The sequence below is a fragment of the Callithrix jacchus genome, chromosome 7, assembly GCF_049354715.1.
Source record: "Callithrix jacchus isolate 240 chromosome 7, calJac240_pri, whole genome shotgun sequence".
Taxonomy (NCBI): Eukaryota; Metazoa; Chordata; class Mammalia; order Primates; family Cebidae; genus Callithrix; species Callithrix jacchus.
Window position 1 is genome coordinate 83,879,657 of NC_133508.1, and position 27,790 is coordinate 83,907,446.

General features: G+C 40.6%; 1 protein-coding gene across 1 annotated transcript in view; it reads left to right on the forward strand.

Moving 5' to 3' along the window:
* Nucleotides 1–27,790, forward strand: part of CYP4Z1 (cytochrome P450 family 4 subfamily Z member 1) — a 47,941-nt gene that overhangs the window by 12,511 nt on the left and 7,640 nt on the right. The window contains exons 3-9 of the mRNA XM_002750790.6: nucleotides 893–937; nucleotides 2,590–2,717; nucleotides 4,860–4,984; nucleotides 5,064–5,218; nucleotides 15,105–15,208; nucleotides 21,986–22,176; nucleotides 25,094–25,227. Coding sequence (XP_002750836.5) covers nucleotides 893–937; nucleotides 2,590–2,717; nucleotides 4,860–4,984; nucleotides 5,064–5,218; nucleotides 15,105–15,208; nucleotides 21,986–22,176; nucleotides 25,094–25,227 — 882 coding nt within the window. The remainder of the gene's footprint in view (nucleotides 1–892; nucleotides 938–2,589; nucleotides 2,718–4,859; nucleotides 4,985–5,063; nucleotides 5,219–15,104; nucleotides 15,209–21,985; nucleotides 22,177–25,093; nucleotides 25,228–27,790) is intronic.

Below are 27,790 nucleotides of genomic sequence, written 5' to 3' on the forward strand. Positions count from 1 at the left end.
AGTTGTGCCTTTAAGTAGATAGAAAAAGAGGAGACTATCTGGTAGTGAAGGGATAGATCAGGTTTGGATTTGCTGGGGTCCTGAGGTGTCTGTGTGGTACACAGAATGTCTAGAGGGCAGTGGTTTTATATAGAAGTCTGTGGACACAGAGAGAGAATACACTAGAGACTGGGAGAGTGAACACTTTAAGATATTTTAAGATATCTTCTTACCCTTAGAATCCAAGGTATTTTACAGGTTCATTTCACCTGGACTTTTGCAGACAGTAAATCTCATGTTAACAATCCTCTCTTTTCCTAGATGCTCATTTATTTTCTCCCCAGTTTTCACTTCCCTGTCTTTATCCCACATAAAGACTTTGATGAATGAATAAAGGACACTAATTCTTGTCTTCCCAGAACTATAAAACCAAGGTTATGTCCATTACATTTACTTCTAAATCATTTTTATCTGTCATTCTCAAACAAATTCAACAAAGGTAGAAATGCACAATTTATCTCAAAATCGTGGTCCCACGTCTAGCTTTACATGTCTATGTGAAAAGGGGCTGGAGCTTTAAAATATTGCCAGAGAGTTCTTCAAAAAAAACAAATGTATTTTTTCAACGTATGTCCTGGCATCAATTCAATTTCCACAAAGAAAATTATGCTCTGTTTTCCATTGCTATTGATTTTGTAGCACCAAGTGCTGTGGAGAAAGAATAAACAAGTTCCTCATTCTAATGCTGTGGCTTCCCTGGGACTCTAGGGACTGAAGAACTAGCCTCCAACTACCTTGCACACTAGCTATTTGTATTACCCCCAAGAAATATGAAAACATACAAGTTACTTCTCATTTTAACTCATGATTTTCAACTAACGCCATCTTTTGCCTCCTTTGTTCTGTTTTACAGATCCCAAAACCACAATCAGCCACAAAATCCTTGAATCCTGGATTGGTATGTGTATTAGTCCATTCTCATACTGCTATAAAGACATACCTGAGACGGAGTAACATAATGAAAAGAGGTTTAATTGGCTAATGGTTCTGTGGGCTGCACAGGCTTCTGCTTCTTGGAAGGCCATAGGAAAGTTACAATCATGGTGGAAAGCAAAGGAAAAGTAGGCACACATTCACATGGCCACCAGGAGTCAGGGTGGGGTACTACACACTTTTAAACAAGCACATCTAGGGAGAACTCTATCACAAGAACAGTAAGGGATAAGTCCACCCCCATGACTCAATCACCTCCCACCAGGCCTCTCCTCCAGCTTTGAGGATTACAATTTGACATGAGATTCAAGTGGAGACACAGAGCCAAACCATATCAGTATGAGTGTCTGATCCTTTCTTATCTGAGCCTTGTGGAGGTGGAGGTTGAGGGAGAGATTACTTTCCTAGACACCAAGTGCTCCGTCTCCCCCACCTTACCACAATCCACACTAGCTTTAGCTTCAGAAACCTGAGCTCAATCTTGCCTCATCCTTCATAGCTTCTCCTCTTATTCTACCTGTTTGGGACTGGTCCCTTATTTCTGGTGTAACTAGGGTTATGGGGTGGAGGAATAAGAAGGGGCCTGAGGGTTGTATGCTCTCCTCCTCATACCAACTCATGCCACTCTCCCAGGTGGTCCCCACTTGAGGATCATGGAAAGAGAAGGAGAGTCCCTCAGCCTGCTAGCATGGACCTTATTGAGAATGGTGCCCTGGAAGAGGTTGCCTTTGGGAAAGTTGCTTAAGATCATTCTCTCTCCTTTTCCCACCACATTTCTCCTCCCTTTTCTGGCAAGCCTGCCTTTGCAGCTAAGCAAGTTCACATCAGAAGCTGCAGAACCTGTGTAATAGCCGCAGATCCCTGGATCAAATGTGCACTAGCACCTTCTCTCCCTTTCCTTAGACTTTTCCACCCTACAGAGAATTTAAAACATTCACCACAAATTTCATTATCAGTTTTCTACAATCTAATTTCCCCTGGAAAATTTTGCTCTTGAGGATCCATTTGAAAGAACCCACTCTCCTAAACTAAGCCATTTATAAACTTCATGGAGATCCTGAACCCACATTTTCAGCAGGAATGACAAAGGAAAGCCCCTTTAGCCCTCCATCATCAATCCTCAGCCTGAAGAGAAGCACAAAATTGATGAAAAGAGAGGAGCACCTCTCCTTCAGCCTGGAACTTTGTGTCAATCTAAGGCAGTATTTCTCAAAGTGTGGACCCCAACTAGCTAGGACCCCTAGTTATAACTCAAAAGTCCTTGATCCTACCCCAACTCCTGTGAATTATTGGCTCTGAAGGATTGAGCCAAGGAATCTGTCTCTAACAAGCACCTCAGGTAATTCTCACCCACGCTAAATTTAAATTCTTCTCCAGAGGTTGATGAATCTGACCATCAAATAGGATAGGATGGACCTTGCTTTGAGTTAATTGTATAAACAAATGTCCTGATTTGGACTCAATGCCCGAAGGGTTAGGTCTACTCCTGCTCATTGTCTCTTTCAGAGCTCTCTCCACTCCAGCTTCTCTCCAGTGCCATAGATAGGGAATGTGTGCCTAGTCTCTCTTCACTTATGCAGCCTGTGATAGAAATATTTGCCCCTCTCCTTTCATAAGGTCGAGGACTGGTGACCCTGCATGGTTCTAAATGGAAAAAGCATCGCCAGATTGTGAAACCTGGCTTCAACATCAGCATTCTGAAAATATTCGTCACCATGATGTCTGAGAGTGTACGGGTGATGCTGGTAAGAGGAGAGGAGAGCATTCCTACCTGGCCTCTGAAGTGAGATGCTTCCAGCCATATGGCATGGGAGACTCTGACTTCCCTCAGAACCATGTTCACAGCAGTTTATATGGGGTTATTTGATGTTTGGACCATGATCATTATCATCAGGGCAAGGACCCTGCCTTGTATACCCAACACTTCTCACAGGGATGGACTCAGGGTGGGTGCTCAATGACAACTACTTAGATGAATGAGTGAATGAGTGAGTCCAGGAGACTCACTACATTGGGAGAAAGCAAGGCAGAAGAGCACAGACAACAACAGGAGTAGCCACCCCAACATAGAGAAGTGTACCATGTCCAGGAGGTCAAGTCAGGAAAGATTTCCTAAGGATGGTGACAGGAGCTGAGTCTTGGAGAATGGGCAGGATTTCTATAGATGGGGTGTCAGAGAGAAGACTGCCTTGTGGTCAAAAAAAAAGAAGAGCTTTAGCTTTGCTGAGGCAGAAGAGGGTACAGAGACATTTCACAAGACTATCTAGAACCCCTAGAGAAGACACAGTTGTATGTCTCCACATCTGTCCTCTTGGAGTTTGGATGGCAGAGACATGCCAGGTGGTTTTGAGCACACCTAAGATCTATTTCAGTGGTCCTGAGTGAGGTGATTGTGGCAACTCAAAGACTAAGTTTCTAAGATTCCAGAAACTGGGTAAAGAATTCTACACACAGGATCTCAATCCTAGTCACAAAGACTTATTAATGATACAGGGCCTCAGAGACATGAGATCTCAACACGTCACCTTGGATTCATACTTGATCCGTACTTTCCAGTGAGCCATGCTGCTATCTTTTATGACCCTCATCACCATGCCCACGTCCCATTCCAAAATAAAAATCAAAGCAAAATATATAAACACAGTGACTGCAAATATCTTTCTAAGCACTTACTATGTATCAGGCTCATTATGTCCTTTTATACTACCCCAGTCTTAATAATGTTAGTGTATTATCCCCATTTTGTTAGTAAGGATATTGAGATGCAGAGACTAAGCAGTTTGTTCAAAGTCACAGGCAGGCCAGGCACAGTGGCTCATGCCTATAATCCCAGCACTTCGGGAGGCTGAGGTGGGTTAATGGCGTGAGCCCAGGAGTTCAAGACCAGCCTGGCCGAGATGGCCAAACCCTGTCTCTACTAAAAATACAAGATCATAAGGCAGATTAGAAGAAGGGTTGTGTTCAAACTCAAGCCTCCTTGAGTTGGCAGAGCGCACCCTGAACTGATGCACCTCTCCTCCAGTCTAAGGCTTCTTCCTGATGCCCTCTTCAGCCCGCTGCAACCAGTGCCTCTCCTTGCAATGCCCTTACTAAAACAGACGCCACCCCCATTATCACCTGCCTCTTGCCCTTTCTCCACTCTTCTTGGCTCCATGACAATTGCAGTCTTTCAGAACACCTGGTTTTAGTAGCATGTTTGGAGACAAGCTTTCAAATAGAATTAATTAATTCACATTACAGAGTTCATAACAGCTTCACAGTGTATAAATATTTATATTGAAGTGGAGAACTTCATCTCGATAAACATTTGGCTTTTGACAAAGTGAAATTTTCTGGGATATTGGCTGGTGTGTCCAAGGGGGTAAATACCTCTGGATTCTACTTTGAGGTTTTTCTGTCTCAACTCGTGGCTGCAAACTCTTTGAGAACAGGAACTGTACCTAATTCCTCTCTAAGTTCTCACTGGATCTGGGAAAAAAACTTGTCAAGTATTAAATATTTTTAGAAATCTTTTTCTAGAATCAAAAACCTCTATTTATTTATGCTTTCCACAGATGCTTTTGAATTCTTACTTGTTTTTTATTCCATATTTTGTTAGCTTAGTTTTTCCATGATAAAAGTTACAAAATCATAGGACCAAAATTTAGGAAAAGAGAAAAAAAGCTATTTTCCCAGCCTAACAAAGTCATAAATAGTGTCCAAGCCACAGTTTTCATTTTCAGTCCTGACAAGTTGTTTTATTTTATATGGTTGTCATGATACAGCAAATTCATTTTGCACACTTTATATTTTCAAACACCAAAAAGCTCTAAAAGGTGCACAAAATAACTTAGAAATTGGGAAGAGATGGGCATGTGTATGATCATGATATTCATCTCCTTCCCCAGAACAAATGGGAGGAACACATCGCCCAAAACTCATGTCTGGAGCTCTTTCAACATGTTTCCCTGATGACCCTGGACAGCCTCATGAAGTGTGCCTTCAGCCACGAGGGCAGCATCCAGTTGGACAGGTCAGTGACAAAAGGAAGGTACTTGTTCACCAATAACTGTGTCACCCACTAACATGGTGTCCCGTCTTCCCTCTTCTAGTACCCTGGACTCATACTTGAACGCAGTGTTCAACCTTGCCAAACTGTCCTTCCAGCGCATGAACAATTTTCTACATCACAATGACCTGATTTTCAAATTCAGCTCTCAAGGCCAAATCTTTTCTAAATTTAACAAAGTGCTTCAGCAGTTTACAGGTTAGTCCTGGGATTTACCTGGCCAGAATCCACTATAAGACATCTCATTGTCTGAGACATAGACTCTGGTTATGGCTGCTTCTACTATGGACACATGGCATGGCTGTCATTCAGAAATGCTAATTTGTACCTCTTAAATGAATGTGCTGTATAAGTCCTAGGTATAGCATACTATATTATTGAGTATATATCTGCATTGCAGTGTTTGGAATTAGAACTAATATAATACAATAAGCAAAGCATCTGTCTATTTTGCTTCATTTCTTATGGATTATCTTCAGATGTGAAGAAAAGTAAAAGTGAAAGGAAGTACATTTCTGTGGGAAGACAGAGCAGGACATCTGAGCAAGTACCAGACGCATGTGGTACTGCATACCATGCAGTTTGTCAAACACACAGCACACCACTGGTTATTCCTTTTGCATGGCTTTTTGGGAGCTTAGGATGTAGATAACTTTGAGGGACCAAAAATCTACCTATGACAATACCCATTTACAATTGGAATATATTTCTGATTTATCATTTTATCTTGATAAAACTGGCCTCTTTTTCTCTGTTAATGCTTCTAGTCTTAAGATCTACTTTATCTGATACTGGTAGTATGATAACCTCTGCTTTTCTTCGGTTAATAGAATAGTATGTTATTCTATACTCTTTTTTTTGGCATTTCTGTGTTCTTATATTTGAGATTTGTGTCTTTTTTTCTTTTTTATTTCTCTCTTTTTTTTTTAGACAGAGTCTCACTTTATCACCCAGGCTGCACTGTGGTGGCACCATCTTGGCTCTCCAGAGCTTCAACCTCCCAGATTCAAGCGATCCTCCTGCCTCAGCCCCCCAAGCAGCTGGGACTATAGGTGTGTGCCACCACACCGGGTAAACTTTTGTATTTTTTGTAGAGGCAGGGTTTCACCATTTTGCCCAGGCTGGTCTCGAACTCCTGAGATCAAGCAATTTGCCTGCCTCAGCCTCCCAAAGTGCTAGGATTATAGGCATGAGCCACTGTGCCCAGCCTAGATTTATTTCTTATATGCAGCATATATTTAGATTTTGTTAATGTCATCTGAAAATCTTTGTGTTTTAGTTGGAGCATTTAAACCACTTATATTTAATGTAATCACTAGAATATTTGGATTTAAACATGCCATATAACTGTTTGTTTTCTATTTAACCCAATTTTATACCTTTTACATTATATTAATTGCTGGATCATTTTATATTATTACTTTTTGTTTTAGATCGTAAGTTTCGTTTTTGTGGGTATGCTAGAAATTACAACATGCAGCCTTTATTTGTTAGAATCTAACATATGTAATTACGTTAATACCTCCCTGAAAATGCAAGGATCTTACAGCATTTGAACCTCTATTTACTACTTCCCATATTTTTAAATATTGTTGTGATGGGCTTTTTAAACAATTTTTTCTTAAGTTCTGAGGTATATGTGCAGGATGTGCAGGACTGTTACATAGGTAAGCATGTGCCACGTTGGTTTGCTGCACCTATAAACCCAACACCTAGGTACTAAGCCCAGCATGCATTAGCTCTTTTCCCTAATGCTCTCCCCCGCCCTCTCCCCTGAGAGGCTCCAGTAAGTGTTGTTCCCCTCCCTGTGTCCATGTGTTCTCACTGTTCAGCTCCCACTTATAAGTGAGAACATGCTGTGCTTGGTTTTCCATTCCTGCGTTGTTGTGTTATATTTTGACTCTATGAATTTACTTTCAACTTTCATTTTAGATTCGGGGGTTACACATGCAGGTTTGTTACCTGGGTAGATTGCATGATGCTGAGGTTAGGTACAAATGATCTCATCACCCAGGTATTAAGCGTAGTACCCAATAGTTAGCTTTTCAACATTGCCCTTCCTTCCCATCTATTGTCTATTGTTCCCATCTTTACGTCCATACCCAATGTTTAGCTCCCACTTATAAGTGAGAATATGCAATATTTGGTTTTATGTGGCTGCATTAATTCACTTAGGTAATGGCCTACTCCTGCATCCACGTCATGGCAAAGGACATGATTTTGTTCTTTTATATGGCTGTGTAGATTCCCAGTTTATATGTACCACATTTTCTTTATCTAATCCACCATTGACAGGCACCTAGGTTGATTCCATGTCTTTACTATTGTAAATAGCATGGCAATGAACATGCAAGTGCATGTGTATTTTTAGTAGAATGATTTGTTTTCTTTTGGATATATGCCCAATAATGGGATTGCTGGGTCAAATGGTAGTTCCATTTTTAATTCTTTGAGAAATCTCCAAACTGGTTTCCACAATGGCTGAGCTAATTTACATTCCTACCAACAGTGTATAAGCATTCCCTTTTCTCCACAGCCTTGTCAGCCTCTGTTATTTTTTGACTTTTTGCTAATAGCCATTCTGCCTGGCGTGAGATGGTATCTCATTTTGGTTTTGATTTGCATTTCTTTGATGATTAGTGATGATTAACATTTTTTTCATGTATTTGTTGGTCACTTGTATGGCTTCTTTTGAAAAGTATCTGTTCATGTCTTTAGCCCATTTCTAATGGAGTGATTTGTTTTTTACTTGTAGAATTGTTTAAGTTCCTTACAGATTCTGAACATTAGACCTTTGTCAGATGCATAATTTGTGACTATTTTTTCCCATTCTGTAGGTTGTTGACTCTGTTGATAGTTTATTTTGCTGTACAAAAGCTCTTTAGTTTAATTAGGTCCCATTTGTCATTTTTTGTTTTGGTTGCAATTACTTCTGAGGACTTAGTCACAAATCCTTTCCCAAGACCAATGTCCAAAATGGTGTTTTCTAGGTTTCCGTCTAGGTTTCTTATAGTGTGAGGTCTCATATTGAAATCTTTAGTCTATTTTGAGTTGGTTTTTTATACAATGATAGGTAGGGGTCCAGTTTCATTTTTCTGCATATCCATTTGTTGAATAGATAGTCTTTATTCCATATTCCATTTATTGAATAGATAGTCCTTTCCTCATTGCTTATTTTTGTTGACTTTGTCAAAGATCAGATGCCTATAGGTGTGTGGCTTTATCTCTGGGTTCTTTAACTAACCTGTTCCATTGGTGTGTGTTTCTGTTTTTGTACCAGCACCATGCTGTTTGGTTACTGTAGCCTTATAGTATAGTTTGAAGTCAGGTAATGTGATGCCTCTAGCTTTGTTCTTTTTTGTTAGAATTGCTTTGGCTATTCAAGCTTTTTTTTTGGTTCCATATGGATTTTAGAATAGCTTTTTCTAATTCTGTGAAAAATTGGTAGTTTGATAGGAATAGCATGGACTCTGTAGATTGCTTTGGGCAGTATTGATACTGCTCCTAAGACTGGAGTAAGTGACACAAACACATGTGGAGTGGTTTTGAGGAGCAGAGAGTTTAATAAGCAAGAAAGAAAACAACTCCCCAGTAAAGAGACAGAGGAAGGGAGGTTCAGAACAAAGAGAAACCCCCTGTGTGGTGGGAAAGTCAGTTATATGGGAGGCTGGAGGAGGTGGTGTCTGATTTGCCTAGGGCCCAGGGGATTAGTTTTGTCAGGTGTGTCATTCACCTAGCCTGTGAAAAACGTGGCCCTCCCACCTTAGCCTTTTAATATGTAAATGTAGGGCACCATGATGTTCTGAACACATGGTGTTACCTGGAGGTGGCCGTAACACTTGGTTCACCCGGTGACAAGGAGAAGAGGGCAGTTATCACCATGTTGGCCGTGTTGGGTGGACCTAGTTTCTAATTGCCGGCATTTGCATATTAATGCTTGCTGGCCTGGCTCTTAAAGCCACCTTTCTGTTCAAAAAGAAATAATTTGTGGGTTGCTTTTATTTGAAAAAAAACTTTACCAAGCACTCCTTTCACCCTCTCTCTCTACCTAAAAATTTTTTAATAACTCCTGTATTATTCCTCCCCTCAAAAGAAGCAAACATAACTGCTGTTCGGGGGTGTTGGACGACAATTCTTTCTGGCTGCTTCCTATTGAAAAGGGGCATCATGTGGGAGAACAGCAGTTGGGCCACCTCCTGAGGTTGATCTAACGGTTCTTGGAAAAATGGCATGTTCGTGTGTGGCGCCGCTTGCAGCACTGTTTGGAGTTTGATTGCTTCCAGGTGAAAAGAGATAAATTGTACAAGAAGCTTTAAAGTATATGGTTAGAATATGAGTATTAAGAGTATCACTGTTAGTGGGGATCTATCCTATTGACGATACATGAGTTTGGCACCTGTTAGTTACACCAATGGATTGCAATGTTGATTTGCCTCCCTTAGGTGTCGCTGTACATTATCAGAAACACTAAAAAGTAACAAATCCCAGCACTTTGGGAGGCCGAGGCAGGTGGATCACGAGGTCAAGATATCGAGACCATCCTGGTCAACATGGTGAAACCCCGTCTCTACTAAAGATACAAAAAATTAGCTGGGCATGGTTGTGCGTGCCTGTAATCCCAGCTACTCAGGAGGCTAAGGCAGGAGAATTGCCTGAACCCAGGAGGCGGAGGTTGCAGTGAGCCGAGATCGCGCCATTGCACTCCAGCCTGGGTAACGAGCAAAACTCTGTCTCAAAAAAAAAAAAAGTAAAAAAAAGAAAAAAAGCATACATTTCCCCCTGACTTGCTAAGACAGAATAACTTCAGGCTTGGACCATTTTTATAATTTGCAATATGACTGGAAGAAATGTGATACTGGATGGCTAAAATAATCTTAGCGTTGGTCTTGACAATTCCTTTCCTTTAATGGCTAAAACAACTTTAGCATTAATCTTGACAATTCCTTTCCTTTAATTTTTAAATTTTTTTGTGACTTTCACGGACCCTCTTACAACATACTTAAACTTTCTGACTTGTCCTAAACATTCTTCCTTTAAACAACCAGTCATTTTTTTGGGACAAGTATTTACATACAAAAGCCTTTCTTCTACAAAATCTCGTTCTTTATAACCTTCTCTGTATAGCTTAGAGTGCATTATATTAGCAACCTTTAATAAAAAGCCCCATTAAACTTAATGATAGTAAACATGCTTGCTTCTTATCCATAACTATTACTCCTGCTATACAGGAGTTTAACTATTACTCCTGCTATACAGGATTGTTTAAGCAAAACAATCTTGACTAAATCTTTCCTGCAATTATTAATCCTGTTATAAGGATGATAATTAGGCAAAATATTACATCAATTAGAATTTTACAACCAGAATTCTACATTGTGGGTGCTACAATGTATAGTTCTTTTGCAAATAGTAGCATGACTATAACAATTCCCACAAGAGTGGCATAGTAAATAATTTCCTTTTAAAACTTTACTTGCCAGGATCACGAGGTCAGGAGTTCAAGGCCAGCCTGACCAAGATGGTGAAACTCCCTCTACTAAAAATACAAAAAATTAGCCAGGCATGGTGGCAGGCACCTGTAATCCCAGATACTTGGGAGGCTGAGGCAGAGAATTACTTGAACCTGGGAGGCAGAGGTTGCAGTGAGCCAAGATTGCACCACTGCACTCCAGCTTGGGCAGCAGAGTGAGACTCTGAAAAACAAAAACAAAAAAACTTTACTTGCCAAGACATAACATTTCCTTTTGGGGATTTACAAAGTTACAAATGCGATCCTATGAAGAATTAAAATCTCCCTGAAAATATGCGTTAAAAAGAAGTTTTAATATTTGACAGTGAACTTTGAGAAGAAAAGTTAAAAATAACAAAAAGTATCTGGTGAGGTAGGAGACCACCTAAGATGAGTAGCCCTTACTAAGTTACTTATGTTTTGTGATTTTCAGTTTAAGATCCTCTATTTCTTCACATTGGCAATCACGACGTTCCTCTGGGCTGTCAGGTGTTGCTCCCCCAGCTCTTCAGGCTTCAACTTGAGTGTGATGTATCCAGGAGTTGATTTCTGTAACTTTTACTGCCGAGGGGGTTGAAAGAAGAACAGTGCAGGGCCTTTTCTAGCTTGACTTAGGGAAGGAGACAGAGATGAGAGTTTTCACTAACACCAAATTTCCTGGGTTAAATAAAGGTGTGTCTATTTCCTGGGTTGGGTTCCTGCTAGCTGTGTTAAGTTCTACTGGAAGTGAGCTAGAGAGTTTACGTGCTTAACCAATTTAGAGGTTTCCTGCCTGAAACAGTCTCTTAGTACATTGATAAGGTTTTGTCCTTTCCCAAGTGGAAAGCTTCGTAAAGGATTTTAAGGACTTTCCATTGGCTGCTTATCCTGCCTTATGTACTGCTTGCTTTACTGGCTATTTGTTAGCTAAGAGCTCCCCCTAGAGGACGGTAATTCTGCCATGTCATGTGGAGTGTAAACCGTTAAATTATTTCCTAGGATTAACTTGGAGGCTTTTTTCTTTTTGTTTTCTTTTTATTTATTTTATTATTATTACTTTTTTTTTTAGATAGAGTCTTGCTCTGTTGCCAGGCACCAAGCTGGAGTGCAGTGGCGCGATCTTGGCTCACTGAAACCTCCACCTCCCAGGTTCAAGCAATTCTCCTGCCTCAGCCTCCTGGGTAGCTGAGACTACAGGCGCATGCCACAACGCCCAGCTAATTGCTTAGTTTTTTGGGGTTTTTTTTGGGTTTTTTGCATTTTTTGGTAGAGACAGGGTTTCACCATGTTGGCCAGGATGGTCTCAATCTCTTGACCTCATGATCTGCCCGCTTCAGCCTCCCAAAGTGCTGGGATTACAGACTTGGGCCACCGCGCCCAGCCCTATTTTTCTTTTTCTTTTGCCTTCTCTGCAGTACCATGGAGGCTTCTTTTGACAGTAGAGCTATTATAACAATGGCTTGGAAGCATGTGTAAACAATAGGTTCTTCTAACTGCAACTAAGGTTGAGAAAAATATTGGATTAGAGCTTTTCCTGAGATGCCCCTTCCGGTAGTGCTATGGGAAGAGGGGGGCCTAGATTAGAGGGAAGAAAGGAGAGACACTGGCTCTAGGGCTTAGAAGGAGGCCTGCTTTTTTTTCATTTCCAGAATCACCCACAGCTCCTGTGCTATAATGGCAGTTTGAGCCCCAGGACCCATCAGTCCTGCTAGACCATCTGTGAGACTCGTCCTGAGCCCAGTGACCTCCGTCTCTAGGGGCAGTTCCATCTCCAGTGATCTCCGCCACAGGCTGGACAGGGTCGAGATGGCTTCGTCTTGCTGCCTGGGCATTCCTTCTTAAAATGCCTTGGCCTGACACGCCGATGGCAGCCAGCAGATGCACCTCGGGGATCCTGGACTTTGCAAGCCTGCAAAGCTGCTGCTACAGCCTCTGTCCTCCTGAGCGTTCTCGCTTTCTTTAGGGCCTCCTCTTAGTCCCTATTATAAAAGACCGAAGTGGCCACCTCCAGGAGGTTCTCTAAGGTGCTATCTGGTCCTGTAGCTTCCTTCTGTACTTTCCTCCTCACATCGGGAGCTACCTGTGTAATAAACTTGTCCTTCAGGATGAGCTGTCTCTCAACTGAATTAGGAAATAAGGAGGCTTGTTCTATTAGTGCCTCTCTCAGCCTTTCCACGAAGGCTACAGGATTCTTACTTGGCTTTTGGTCTATTATAGACAGTTTTGAGTAACTGAAAGGTTTGCTGCTGGTCTTCCGTAAGCCTTCTAAAATGCATATTAAAGAGTGCTTTGTTTTAATTTATCTTCTGAGTTATTGGATTCCAATTCGGGTTGTTTATCAGAATTGCTTCCCTCCCAATTGGGAATGGTGTTTTTGCTATTTCTTCACTTTCCCTATGTGCTTTCTTCCCCTTTGGTGGATTATGGGAGACATATTGCTCATCTATGAAATTGTCTGCTGCTTGCAGAGCTGCCTGCTTTTTAGGTGCTGTAAGGGTCTGGTTTAGGAGCAGCATAACATCCTCCCATGTGAGGTGAAATTCCTGAGTTACATTTTGGAAAACTTCTATATACCTATCAGGATCTTTAAAAAAATTGGCCTATTGCCTAAGGTCCTGCAACGAGAAGGGAGCTTGAAGGGGCCCCGAGTAAGGGGGCTCCTCAGATGGTTTCCCTAGTGGTTACCGCTCTAATTTGGGGAAACTATTCTTCTTGGACCTGCCTGATATGATTGTTAAAACATCTGGGTTGATCTTGGAATGTTTGCAAAGCTTTAGTAAAAACGCCTTCTTGTTGAAGTGCTGAGGTTCAAGAAGTTCCCGCGTTTCAGCGTGCACTCCAGAGGGGCGCCAGCTGAAGATAATCTGTTACCCATCTGAAAAAAGAAGTGAGAATTATTTTGGTCTCCATCTTTTCCATATGACTCAGGGTGGAGGAGAAGACGGGGAGCATCCTTCTGGCTGTTTTTCCTCCCTGGTTCTTGGATCCCAGCACCCTGTTAAATGTGCCACCCATCATTGAAGGCGTGGTCCTCCAAGCCATGGAACTGTTTGAACTAAGTGATGCTTTACCCACACAATCTTGGTTATCTACCTTGTGTATTTCCCCTTTTGACTTCCTAAACCTGTGTGATTTGCCTGGCTCCCCCAAAAAATGGATCATTAGAGGGACTGTCATTTTTGCACAAGGCTCCTTTAATGGGGGCAATGTGCCAAATTGCCTGCTATTGTGGCACATACTAAAGCATTTATCCTTAGAAAAATGGTTGCAGTTAACTTCCAAACTTAAAATTAAAATTCCCTTACTAAGTACCATTTTATTTATTTATTTATTTTGAGATGGAGTCTTGCTCTGTCACCAGGCTGGAGTGCAGTAGTGCGAGCTCAGCTCACTGCAATCAATTTCCACCTACCAGATTCAAGTGACTCTCCTGCCTCAGCCTCCTGAGTAGCTGGGATTACAGGCATGTGCCACTACCACACCCAGCTAATTTTTGTATTTTTAGTACAGATGGGGTTTTACCATGTTGGCCAGGATGGTCTCTATCTCCTGACTTCATGATCCACCTGCCTCAGCCTCCTGAAGTGCCGGGATTACAGGCGTGAGCCACCTCGTCCCTCCCTAAGTACCATTTTAATAGGAAACAAACAAAGTGTCTTAAAAGAATGGTAGGAACTGAGTGGCTGTTTTCCTGCTGATGGGACAATATTGAGAATAAAATTTGGCTGTGGAAGACATTTTACTGCTAATTGCTAAAGGCAGAACTTTCCTGTTTACAGAAGTAGCTTAGAGCCTGGTTTCCAGTAGGAAAGGCACAAAAAGGAAACGCTGGAAAGCTGCAATGCACTGCAGAGAACCAACAGTGCGTGTTATAGAGAGGATTTCTGTTTCCACTGGCCATTTATCAGTTTCAGGAGCCTTTTGGCAGTCTTCAGGGTTTTCCAGACATAGAATTTTACCATCTAGAAAGAGAGACAGTTTGATTTCTTATTTTCCTATTTGGATGCCTTTTATTTCTTTCTCTTGCTTGATTGCTCTGGCTAGCATTTCCAGTACTATGTCGAATAGGAGTGGTGAGAGTAGGCTTCCTTGTCTTGTTCCAGTTCTCAAGGGGAATACTTTCAGTCTTCCTCCACCACTGAATTTGACCACCAGTCTCTACCATGAGATATGACATCTCATCTTTTTCTTTAGCTTTTCTTTCAAACCAAATCCTAGGTTGTAGAAATTAAGCTCTGGGATTGGTAACAATACCCTACATCACGAACAAATTTTACAAGACTTGAATTCATTTTATGTACCAAGCACCTCTAAGCATATATGTGAATCACCTCTGACCTTTACAAAACCCTGCATAGTACATTTGAACATCCTTATTTGAAGGAAGCAAAATTGTGGTTCAAAAGGTGAAGTACCTGTAGGTCAGGGATGGGACTATTTTAAAGAAAGACAACTGGTGGTGATATCCCTTACCAACTCAGAAAGGTGGGGAGTAGGGCAAGGGCTACTTAGAGAGCACCAGCTTCTCAGAACTACGTTTGGCTTTGATTGAATTTTCAGTAACCTTGATAATAAAAAAGATAATTTTTCCACTAGAGAAAGTAATCCAGGACCGGAAGGAGTCTCTTACGGATGAGCTAAAACAAGATACTATTCAGAAGAGATACCAGGATTTTCTGGACATTCTTTTGAGTGCCAAAGTAAGTCTTCCAAACTTCTGAACACATTCAACTCAATAATTAAATAATAAAGAAATAGGCCAGGTGCAATGACTCACACCTATAATCCAGCACTTTGGGAGGCCAAATTGGGCAGATCACTTGAGGTCAGGAGTTTGAGGCCAGCCTGGCCAACATAGGGAAACCTGGTCTCTACAAAAAATCAAAACTTATCTGGGCCTGGTGGTGCGTGCCTAGAGTCCCAGCTACTCGGAGGCTGAGGTGGGAGAATTGCTTGAACCCAGGAGGTGGTAGAGCAAGACTCTGTCTCAAAAAATAATTAAGTGCAATTAAAATAACAAATAAATAAATTAGAAAAACGTACTTATTTGATAATTGACGTATATTGAACTTCCCTTGTAAAGATTTGCCTCCTTGTCCTCCCAGGGCTTTCTCTCATGCCTCCAATGTCACATTTTAATTTTGTGGGAACCTGTATGTCTTTTCCCAAGGCCACAAGATGCTGAAACCTTCTTCCTCAACATGTGGTCTATAGACCAGCAGCATTGGTAAAACCTGGGAGCTTGTTAGAAATGCAGAATCTCAGGCTCTATCTCAGACCTAGTGGGTTAGAATCTTCATTTCAACACATTCCCAGGTGATTCATTTGCAATTAGAGTTTGCAAAACCCCATCCTCGAAGACTAGGATCATATTCCGTTCCCATTTCCCTGGTGACCAGCACAGTGCTTGGTGACTGGCTCATGAGGTGTCCATGGGATGTTAATGAGAAAAGTGAAGGACTTGGGAATTGACAGTCACTCAATATATGACAACTCTTGTCACACACCAGGCTAGCAATCCTGTAAGGATAAAATTAGATTACATGTGTAAAGATCCTGACATGTAGAGAGAAAAACAATATTTTTACTTTATTTTGTGTTTATTGTATATTTTAATACCTATTTATTCATGATTTTTGCTTATTGCCAAGCACCTTCAACCCTTACCATAACAACCTGTGAGGTGTTTATAAATATCTTTATTTAAAGAAGAGAAATTGTGGCCCAAAAAGTGAAGTCAACTGCTCACTAACTTACCTAAAACTAACAAAGCCAGGATTTAAGACAGTTCTGCCTCCGTCCAAATCCCATGCCATTTCCATTGTACCAGACAGCACCATGTGAACATAATTTCCGTTGTCATCTCCAAGTGTTCAATAAATATTTGCTGAATTTAATTGTACCGAATTATTTGAGGGAACAAAAATAAATACTCTGTGAACTCAACTTTCATTGTGTTGACTACTTTTTTCATGTGAAACATGAGTCTTCCTAAACCAAGACTACTAAGAACAAGGCACTGCAAAATGAGGTGGAGTTGGAAGTGAAATAAAATCGCCAGGAACTAATGACTTGTTTAAAAAAAAAAAAAAAAAAGACATTTGATTTTCTGCTGAGCATGGTGGCTCATACTTGTAATCCAGCGACTCAAGAGACAGAGGCAGGAGGATCACTTGAGGCCAAAAGAGGCAGGAGGATAACTTGAGTCCAGGAGTTTGAGACAAGCCTGGACAACACAGCAAGACGCCATCGCTACAAAAAAAATTAAAAATTATCCAGATGTGGTGGCAGTGCCTGTAGCTCTAGCTACTCTGGAGGCTGAGGTGGAAGGATCATGTGAAGAGGAATTCAAAGCTGATCACGCCACTGCACTCCAGTCTGTGTGACAGAGCAAGACATCCACTCTAAAAATAATAGTAATAAAATAAAACGACATTTTGTGATTGGAAGAAGAGTACACATTGTTTTTTATTTTTAGTTTATATCTGTATTTCTTTTTGATTTCCAACTCTTAAGTTCAGGGGTACACGTACAGTATGTGCAGGTTTGTTACATAGGTAAATGTGCCATTGTGGTTTGCTGCACAGATCATCTCATTATCTAGATATTAAGCCCAGCATCCATTAGCTTTTTTTTTTTTTTTACTGAGTCTTACTCTGTCACCCAGACTGGAGTGCAGTGGTGCGATCTTGGCTCACTGCAACCTCTGCCTCCTGGGTTCAAGCAATTCTCCTGCCTCAGCCTCCCAAGTAGCAGGGACTACAGGTATGGGTCACCACCATGCTTGGCTAATTTTTGTATTTTTAGTAGAGATGGTGTTTCGCCATGTTGGCCAGGCTGGTCTCAAACTCCTGACCTCAAATGATTCACCCGCCTCAGCCTCCCAAAGTACTGGGATTACAGGCATGAACTACCTTGCCTGGCCTCATTAGCCGTTCTTGATGCTCTCCCTCCTCACAGCCCCCACCCTCCAACAGGCCCCAGGTGCGTTGTTCCTGCATCATGTGTCCATGTGTTCTCATCATTCAGCTCCCATTTATAAGTAAGAACATGTGGCATTTGGTTTTCCGTCCCTGTGTTAGTTTGCTGAGGATAATGGCTTCTAACACCAGCCATGTCCCTGCAAAGGACATAATCTTGTTCCTTTTTGTGTCTGCATGGTATTCCATAGTATATATGTACCATATTTTCTTTATCCAGTCTATTATTGATGGGCATTTGGGTTGATTCCATGTCTTTGCTATTGTGAATAGTGCTGCAGTGAACATATGTGTGCATGTATCTTTATAATAGAATGATTTGTATTCCTTTGGGAATATTCCCAGTAATGGGATCATTGGGTCAAATGGTATTCCTGCCTCTAGGTCTTCGAGGAATCACTAGACTGTCTTTCACAATAGCTGAACTAACGTATACTCCCACCAGCAGTGTAAAAGCGTTCCTTCTTCGCCACAATTTCCCCAGCATCGGTTGTTTTTGAATTTTTATTAACAGCCATTCTGACTGGCATGAGATGGTATCGTATTGTGATATTGACTTGCATTTCTCTAATGATTAGTAATGTTGAGTTTTTCATGCTTTCTGGCCACATGTATGTCTTCCTCTGAGAAATATATATTCATGTCCTTTGCTCACTTTTTAATGGTTTTTTTTTCTTGTAACTTTAAGTTCCATGTAGATGCTGGATATTAGGCCTTGTCAGATGGATAGATTGAAAACATTTTCACTATTCTGTAGGTTGTGTATTCACTCTAATGATAGTTTATTTTGCTGTGCAGGGAATCTCTTTAGTTTAATTAGGTCCCATTTGTCAATTTTTGTTTTTTGTTGCAATTGCTTTTGGCTTCTTCATCATGAAATCTTTGCCTATGCCTATGTCCTGAAAGGTATTGCCTAGATTTTTGTCTGGGGTTTTTGTAGTTTTGGGTTTTACATTTAAATCTTTAATCCATCTTGAATTGATTTTTCCACATAATGTAAGGAAGTTTCCATTTTCTGCATATGGCGAGTCAGTTCTCTCAGCATCATTTATTAAATAGGGAGTCCTTTTTGCATTGCTTGTTATTGTTGACTTGGCTGAAGATCAGGTGATTGTAGGTGTGCAGTCTTATTTCTGGGTTCCCTATTCTGTTCCATTGATCTCTGTGTCTGTTCCTGTACCAGTACCATGCTTTTTTAGTTACTGTAGTCTTGTAGTATAATTTGAGGTTGGGTAGCATGATGCCTCCACCATGCTTGGTTGGTTGGTTGTTTGTTTTTGTTTGTCTGGCTCAGGATTGTCTTTGCTATTCAGGTTCTTTCTGGATTCCGTATGAATTTTCTTTTTCTTTTTTGAGACTGAGTTTCGCTCTGTAGCCCAGGCTGGAGTTCTGTGGCCCACTCCTGGCTCAGTGCAAACTCTGCCTCCTGAGTTCAACCAATTCTTGCGTCTCAGCCTCCCAAGTAGCTGGAATTAGAGGCACTAGCCACCACGCTTGGCTGATTTTTGTATTTATAGTAGAGACACAGGGTTTCACCATGTTGGCCAGGCTTATACTCCTGATCTCAAGTGATCCTCCCACCTCAGCCTTCCAAAGTGCTGGGATTACAGGCATGAGCCACTGCATCTGGCGCTATATGATTTTTAAAAGTTTTTCTAATTCTATGAAGAATGTCAATAGTGGTTTAATGGGAATGGCATTTAATCTATAAAATGCTTTGGGTAATACGACCATTTTCATAATATTGATTCTTCCTATCCATCAGCATGGAACGTTTTCCCACTTGTTTGTGTCATCTCAGATTTCTTTGAGCAGTGGTTTGTAGTTCTTCTTGAAGAGGTCCTTCACTTCCCCTGTTAGATGTATTTCTAGATATATTATTCTTTTGTGGCAGTTGCAAATGGGAGTTCATTCATGATTTGGCTCTTGGCTTGCCTGTTATTGGTGGGAAGATAGTACATATTAATTGTCAAACAAAATTAAATAGACAGTAAAGGAAATTAAAAATGCCTGCAATCTCATTTGGTAATACTCCTATTTTCCTTCAATGTTTTGTCTATTCAACCTATATATCTTTAAATTACTATTATCTCACATATACATATGTAATACATTTCTAATACTGCTCTTTTCACCTAACATTAAATCATGAGCTTCCACCTTATTATTAAGAAGTTATTCAAGCTACAAAGAGAATAAAATACCTAGGAATACAACTAACGGGATGTAAAGGACCTTTTCAAGGAGAACTACAAACCACTGCTCAAGGAAATAAGAGAGGAAACAAGCAAATGGAAAAACATTACATGATCATGGTTAGGAAGAATCAATGTTGTGAAAATAGTTGTATTGCCCAAAGTAATTTATAGATTCAATGCTATCCCCATCAAGCTACCATTGACTTTCTTCACAGAATTAAAAAGAAAAAAAAACCACCTTAAATTTCATATGGAACCAAAAAGGAGCCCACATAGCCAAGACAATCCTAAGCAAAAGAACAAAGCTGGAAGCATCATGCTACCTGACTTCAAACTATACTACAAGGCTACAGTAATCAAAACAGCATGATACTGGTACCAAAACAGAGTTCTAGACCAATGGAACAGAACAGAGGCCTCAGAAATAATGCCACACATCTGCAACCATCTGATCTTTGACAAACCTGACAAAAACAAGCAAAGGGGAAATGATTCCCTATTTAATAAATGGTGCTGGGAAAACTGCCTAGCCATATGCAGAAAACTGAAACTGGATCCCTTCCTTACACCTTATACAAAAATTAACTCAATATGGGTTAAAGATTTAAATGTAAGACCTAAAACCAAAAATCCCTAGAAGAAAACCTGGGCAATACCATTCAGGACATAGGCATGGGCAAGGACTTCATGACTAAAACACAAAAAGCAATGTCAACAGAAGCCAAAATAGACAGGGGATATAATTAAACTAAAGAGTTTCTGTACAGCAAAATTAACTATCATCAGAGTGAACAGGCAACCTACAGAATGGGAGAGAAATTTTGCAATCTATCCATCTGACAAAGGGCTAATATCCAGAATCTACAAAGAACTTAAACAAATTTACAAGAGAAAAACAAACAACCCCATCAAGTGGGCAAAGGATATGAGCAGACACTTCTCAAAAGAGGACATTTATGCAGCCAACAAACATATGAAAAAAAGCTCATCATCACTGGTCATTAGAGAAACGCAAATCAAAACCACAATGAGATACCATCTCACACCAGTTAAAATGGCAATCATTAAAAAGTCAGGAGAAAGATGCTGGAGAGGATGTGGAGAAATAAGAACGCTTTTACACTGTTGATAGGAGTGCAAATTAGTTCAACCATTATGGAAGACAGTGTGGCAAATCTTCAAGGATCTAGAACTAGAAATACCATTTGACCCAGCAATCCCATTACTGGGTATATACCCAAAGGATTATAAATCGTTCTATTATAAAGATACATGCACATATATGTTTACTGTGGCACTGTTTACAATAGCAAAAACTTGGAACCAACCCAAATGCCCATCAATGATGGACTGGATAAAGAAAACGTGGCACATATACACCATGGAATACTATGCAGCCATAAAAATTGATGAGTTCGTGTCCTTTGTAGGGAAATAGATGAATCTGGAAACCATCATTCTCAGCAAACTGACAGAAAACCAAACACTGCATGTTCTCACTCATAAGTGGGAGCTGAACAATGAGAACACATGGATAGGGGGAGGGGAACATCACACACCAGGGCCTGTCAGGGGATAGGAGGGTAAGGGAGGGACAGCATTTGTAGAAATACCTAACATAGAGGCAGGGTGATGGATGCAGCAAACCACGATGGCACATGTACAAGTATGTAACAAACCTGCAAGTTCTGCCCATGTACCCCAGATCTTAAAGTATAATTTTTTTAAAAAGGACCAATTAAAAAGCCGATACTGTCAAAGGTCAGCATTAATTAAAGGTTAAAATGCAAAAAAAGAAGTTATTCAAAAATATAATTTTAGTTACTACATAATGTCCCCCCCCTTTTTTTTTTACTACCTACCACTAAAATAATGTCCCATTTTATGAATGGTCCATAATTTATTTTACCTTTCCCTATTGTTGGCCACTTACAGTCTTTCCTTCTTTTGACTATGGTATTAAACATTCTTGTACATATTATCTCTTGTTCAGTTTTCCAATATTTTCTTAGAGTTTATTCCTTTAAGTAGAATTAATAAATCAAAAAATATGAACATCCATAGAACTCTTGATTTATTCTGCCAGTTGAATTCTGTTGAGTCATAGATTTTTTTTTTTTTTTTACAATGCCTGGTGTTCTATTAAGGTTTGAAAAAGTAAAATAGAAAAATATATGCCAAATTATGCATGTTAATTTTGATTTTAAAACATTAATCTTTTTCTATTGTCATTGCTACAATTGAAAAAAATAACAATCCATAGCCAACTTTGGATAAAGATCATAACTGTATTTTTTAGATCGAAAACAGCAAAGACTTCTCCGAAGCAGATCTCCAGGCTGAAGTGAAAACGTTCATGTTTGCAGGACATGACACCACATCCAGTGCTATCTCCTGGATCTTTTACTGCTTGGCAAACCACCCTGAGCATCAGCAGAAATGCCGAGATGAAATCAGGGAACTCCTAGGGGATGGGTCTTCTATTACCTGGTAAGATTTGTATTCCTATTTCATTCTGAATTTTCTCCTTATACATTTAATTATTTCTCTCTTCTGGTGTCAATGAGTTATAGTGCATTGAGATAGTCTGTATGCATTTGGAAGGGTAAGGATGCAGACTAGAATCCTATGTTGTTTTAAAGATTATCACTAATTGTTATATAGAAAAACATTGTGTTAATCAGACAGTATTCAATATGCCCCATTTTATTACTTTTCTCACTTCTGGCAATGGTACAATTGCAGAAGGAATTGTCTGCCTGCCTTATTTCTGTTATGGAAGGCAGGAATACAACAAACCCCTCTCTTTCTCCAAGAATGTAAATGGACTTCTCAGGGCTCCAGCTTTTACCACCTTAGATTGCCCAAGTAAGATGTTCAATCACTTGACATGAGAGAGAATTCACACCCCTTTTGTTTTTTTATCACCATCTCTGAACTTTAAACACTGCTCCCTCCACCCCCACAGTTATGATTAACCTGGAGCTTTTGGGTTTCGTGGTGTTAATAAAACCAAACTGATCATGTTTCTAAAACTTTTAAAATTGTGAAACATAGGACACATTCAAAAAGTACAAGGAATTTCCTCCCTAGTGTATATTTTTTTACAATTTCCAGTTACCTGCTGAAATTTTCAACCATGTTTTTTTATCTCCTTATACTGAGTAAGAAAACGATTTTAAAATTCTCATTATTCCAATATTGGAAACTCCTGTGATTATTATTTTATTGTGTGTTGTATCTGCTGGATTGGTGTGGGGTTTTTTTGGTTTGCTTTTTGTTTTTTGTTTTTGAGACAGAGTCTCACTCTGTCGCCCAGGCTGGAGTGCAGTGGTGCGATCTCGGCTCACTGCCACCTCCACCTCCCAGATTCAAGTGATTCTCCTGCCTTAATCTCCCAAGTAGCTGGGACTGCAGGTGTGTGCCACCACACCCTGCCAAATTTTTTGTATTTTTTTAGTAGAGACGAGGTTTCACTGTGTTACCCAGGAAGGTCTCAATCTCCTGACCTCACGATCCGCCCGCCTCGGCCTCCAAAAGTGCTGGGATTACAGGCGTGAGCCACCGCGTCCGGCCGTTTTGTTTTCTTTCTGGTTTTTCATGTCATCCAGGCCTATTTTTTACCTGGAAGCATTTTACTTTGTACCAGACAGGTTTTTAACCAAACTGCTTGTAAGCTTAGGCTGGTTTGTAAGCTTCTTCCAGAGAGAATTTACATTTATTTATGCCAGGTGTCTGTAATCATGCAGTTCAGAATCCTCTTAATCCAGATATTTGGACAATTAAAAGCTGTGCCATTGATATGGTAACTTTTCGTATCTCCAGTTCACTCTTTTAACTAGGATGCCAACTTTGAACTCCCAGCTCAAAGTAGCTAGATTCTTCAAGCACCTTCCCCCACAGGGACTGCAATCTGATCTTTGTTCACATAGTCACAGGAGGCTACCCAAAGCACTTCTGAGCCCCTCAACTCATCTTCTGCAATTAGCAAGCACTCAGCAGAAAAGCAGTTCTAATTCTCAGCATCAAGTCCCGGAATCTTCAATCTTCATTCTCTACTGGGCCAACACCTCTATACTGTATTACTAGCTCTCTGATCTGTTCAAGTACACTGTGTGTGTGTGTGTGTGTGTTTGTGTGTGTGTGTGTGTCATCCAAATTTTCTGGTTTTCATAGCAGGAAATGTGATCTGAATTACTTAGTCTACCTTCACTAGAAACAAAACATTACTTCATTACCTTTTTGTTTTTATTTATTTATATTTATTTTTGAGGTGGAGTCTCACTCTGTCACCAGGCTGGAGTGCAGTGGCACGATCTCGGCTCACTGCAACCTCCGCCTCCCAGGTTCACATGATTCTCCTGCCTCAGACTCCCAACTAGCTGGGACTATAGGCTTGTGCCACTACCCCCAGCTAATTTTTGTACTTTTTAGTAGAGACGAGGTTTCACCATGTTGGCCAGGCTGGTCTCAATCTCTTCACCTCATGATCTGCCCGCCTTGGCCTCCCAAAGTACTGGGATTACAGGTGTAAGCCACCGCACCTGGCTCCTTTTTGTTCAGTTTTGATATCTGTGTCTTTCTTTTTTCTCTAATATTCTACCTGAAAATTACCAATTTTATTCACCTTTTCAATGTACCAATGTCTACCATTGCTGACCTTATTGACATTTTGCTTTTGCCTATCTCATTGATTGCTACTCTTCCCTTAACTACTTTTCTTCTACTTCTTTGCATTTATTTTGCCTTTCCTATACCTATTTCCAGGTGCATTCCTTTGTAGGCCCAGCCCAGCACTGAGGGTGCTTTACCACAGTCCCCGCATGTGGTGAGCCCTCGATTCTGACTTGTGTCCCCTTGCCTACTGCCCCACCTCTGGTTTGCAACAGAAGCATCAGCCATTATCTGCCCAGTTCTGTGAACTCCAGTCCTCTTTATGGTCTCCTCACAACTGAGTTATCTCCTTGATGCTTTTAAGAATATTTTTTAAGTTCCCTGAATTTTTTCAGCGCTCCTAGTGAAGAAGATAGTCCGTATTCCTACTACAGTGCTATCAGAAATACTTTTTCATTCATAGAAGAAATACTCTGGATATAAATACAACCCACAATGCTATCCAAATTTTCACAGATGTGTGATATTGACAGGAGCCCTGGAATAGGTATGTCTCAGGACAAGAGCCCTATATCTGCAGGAAAAAAAAAAAAAACCCACACACAGTTACATGTGAAAAGTGGTTCATGTTAACATTTAGCTTTTCCTAAGACATCCTTGGTACTGCTGAAATCCTCCTTTGGATAAAGAAAAAATATCATTCTCAGTTACAAAAATGGAGAAAAGCTGGGCTTTCAGTGTAATGGCTAAGTGACTACCCCTCCTCTTCCTTACCTCCTGTCCTTCTATCCAGGGAACACCTGAGCCAGATGCCTTACACCACAATGTGCATCAAGGAATGCCTCCGCCTCTACCCACCAGCACCAAACATATCCCGGCTACTCGACAAACCCATTACCTTTCCAGATGGACGCTCCTTACCTGCAGGTCTTAAAACATCTTTTTTTTCTTTTTAACAATACAGTTGTGCTTGGACTGAAATGTCTTAACACACTCATGTCTTTAACAGTTATTTAACAGTGCTTAGAATCTGTGGCGCCTAAGGCCATTCTTATTTCCCAAATAAGAGGGAGAAAGAGGAGAGAGCTCTCAGGAAAGGGAGAAAGAGGAGAGAGCTCTCAGGACTCTCAAAACAGGCACAGGATTACCAAGATGCAAAGGTATAGAATCCTGCCATAAGGACTGAGGAGTTGGGGAGGGGGCCTTCATGAAGCATCACTTTATGGCTGAACCTTAAAGGACTAGATTTATATCAGCAAAGATGAGAGAGGCAGCATTGTTGGCAGAGAGAAAGAAGAGAAGACACAAAGCAGCAAACAGCCTCCCTTTTCCATTCCCTCATGCACACCAGCAGGGCATGTCACTGGAGCAATTACTGTAATCCACCAAACTCCAGCATTCACAGAGGGAAATTTTGGACTATACCCGGAGTCATGATGTAGCCAGATCATAGAGCTTTCTGAAGGCCAACGTTTTGTGTTCAGCCTTTCTGGATCAAGCAGCAGACAGATTTAAGACATCGAAGCTGGGTAGCGTGATTATAGTTATTTTTTTAGAAAGATTAATACATTAGTGGGATGCAAGATGGATTGAATGATGACATAGAGATATAAAGGAATGAGCCAGAATTTATTTTTGACCTATGTTGAGTTTTTCTGCAACTTCCTCCCATTTAACTGTCTTTCAAATACTGGATTTGATTGGGCATCTGTAGTAGTCTAATTAAATGTAATAATATTTAATTGCTACTGGGCTACCACAGTTGCACAATAGCAATTAAATGTTTGTTTTCTACAAAATCAACTTTGCTATTGAAATAACAAAAGCGAAAGTTATTTAGTACTTACTAGGGGCCAAGCATTGTTCTAGATGTTTTGCACTTATTAACTCATTTATCCACCTATCCCCCTGCCCCCCAGTTCTACTGTGGAAATACTAGTGTTATGCACATTTTAGACAAACAGGGACAAAAAGGTAAAACTTCATCTTTGGTAAATGGTGGAACTAGGACTTGAACCCAAGGAGTGGGACTCTAGAGTCTGTGCTTAACTACTACACTGAAGCACAAAAACTTAAGCTTTCTCTGGGATCTCTCCAGAGAAAGATTTTTGCTATCACAGGGATCTTTGCAATCATCTAGTGTCTAAAGATGTTTCCTCTTTTCAATTCAGTGTTATTTTTCACACAGTATTTATTGTACTATGTATTACCTACATAATATTGCATCTATACACATAATATTCCACCCACCTAGTTGCTCAAACAAGACAACTCAGAGTCAACTTTTACTACCTTTTTCCTTACTCGTGCATTTCAATAATACCTAAATCCTGTCAATAAGCTCTGGTTCTTTTCAACATCAATAAAACGATTATTTATTGCTGCCTTCCAACACGAAAAAATTATTTTCTCTGCTTCTATTCTAGATCGCCTAAGCCCTGTAATCCACAGACCCTTAAAATCCCCCTACCCATACAAAAGCTACAGGTTGAAAATGTGAGAATCAGCATGCCTTTTAATTTTTCCCATTCAGGGCCTTTCTGTTTCATGTTCCTTTCATTTTCCTGATCTTGTGGCTTTTGCTGATGCTGCAGGTAACTTTCTGTGCTTCAGACAGTTCTGTTGAGATCCTGATGGATGCTGGCTGAAGAACTGGCTGCACCCTGGCTGACTCACTTTTAGACTACTCACACATTACCTCTGGTCTCCTGCAGTCTCTGCCCTTTCCTCCAAGTGCCTTCAGGGGCTGCACCTTGATCTCCCTCAAGCCACAATGAGAGGACAGGAAGTGCACAAGCAGAGTTGCCTTCACCTCACTTTACATTCCTTTCTGCCACACTTTCTTGCCCTCCAGGGCTTTCAGGCCTTCACTGGACTGCACATGCTCATCTGTGTTGTTTCCTGTTACCCTGTTTTCCCTCCTCCCCACTTCTCATACACGCAGGCACTCCACAGTTTCACTTTCTTCACCTCAAGCTTGGATGCCTGAATTCATAACTCCAAGTTCCCCCTTGGCAATGCCCTCAACTTCCTTGAATATTTCCCTTCTCTATTCTCATGCATCAGTAATTCAACCAGTAATAAATGCTTCTATGCACTTTCTCTGCCCTGCTAATGGGCCCTTGAATGCAGCTATAGCACACCAAAGCGTGTGCAAATAGGTGCCTCATATCCGCCAGATTCATTCGCCTCTTTCCCTGTGTTACCCAGAAATCCTGTTTATTTCTCATTACAAATTGGCAAATGAGTGCCTCATGTTATAAGTAAAATTTTGATGCTGCAAAAGAAAGCACTCAAAGATAAATCCTTTCAGCAAGGCAATTTACTTCTATAGAAAGATGCAGTGCACAGATGAAGCAATGGTGGCCGCACATTTGAGCAAGTGAGGAAAAGGGGTACTTATGCCCGACAGGTGTCGCCCCTACTGCTGTGTTGGTCCCCTCTTGGTAGGGTTAGACCACACAAGCTGAACTAATCCCAATTGGCTATT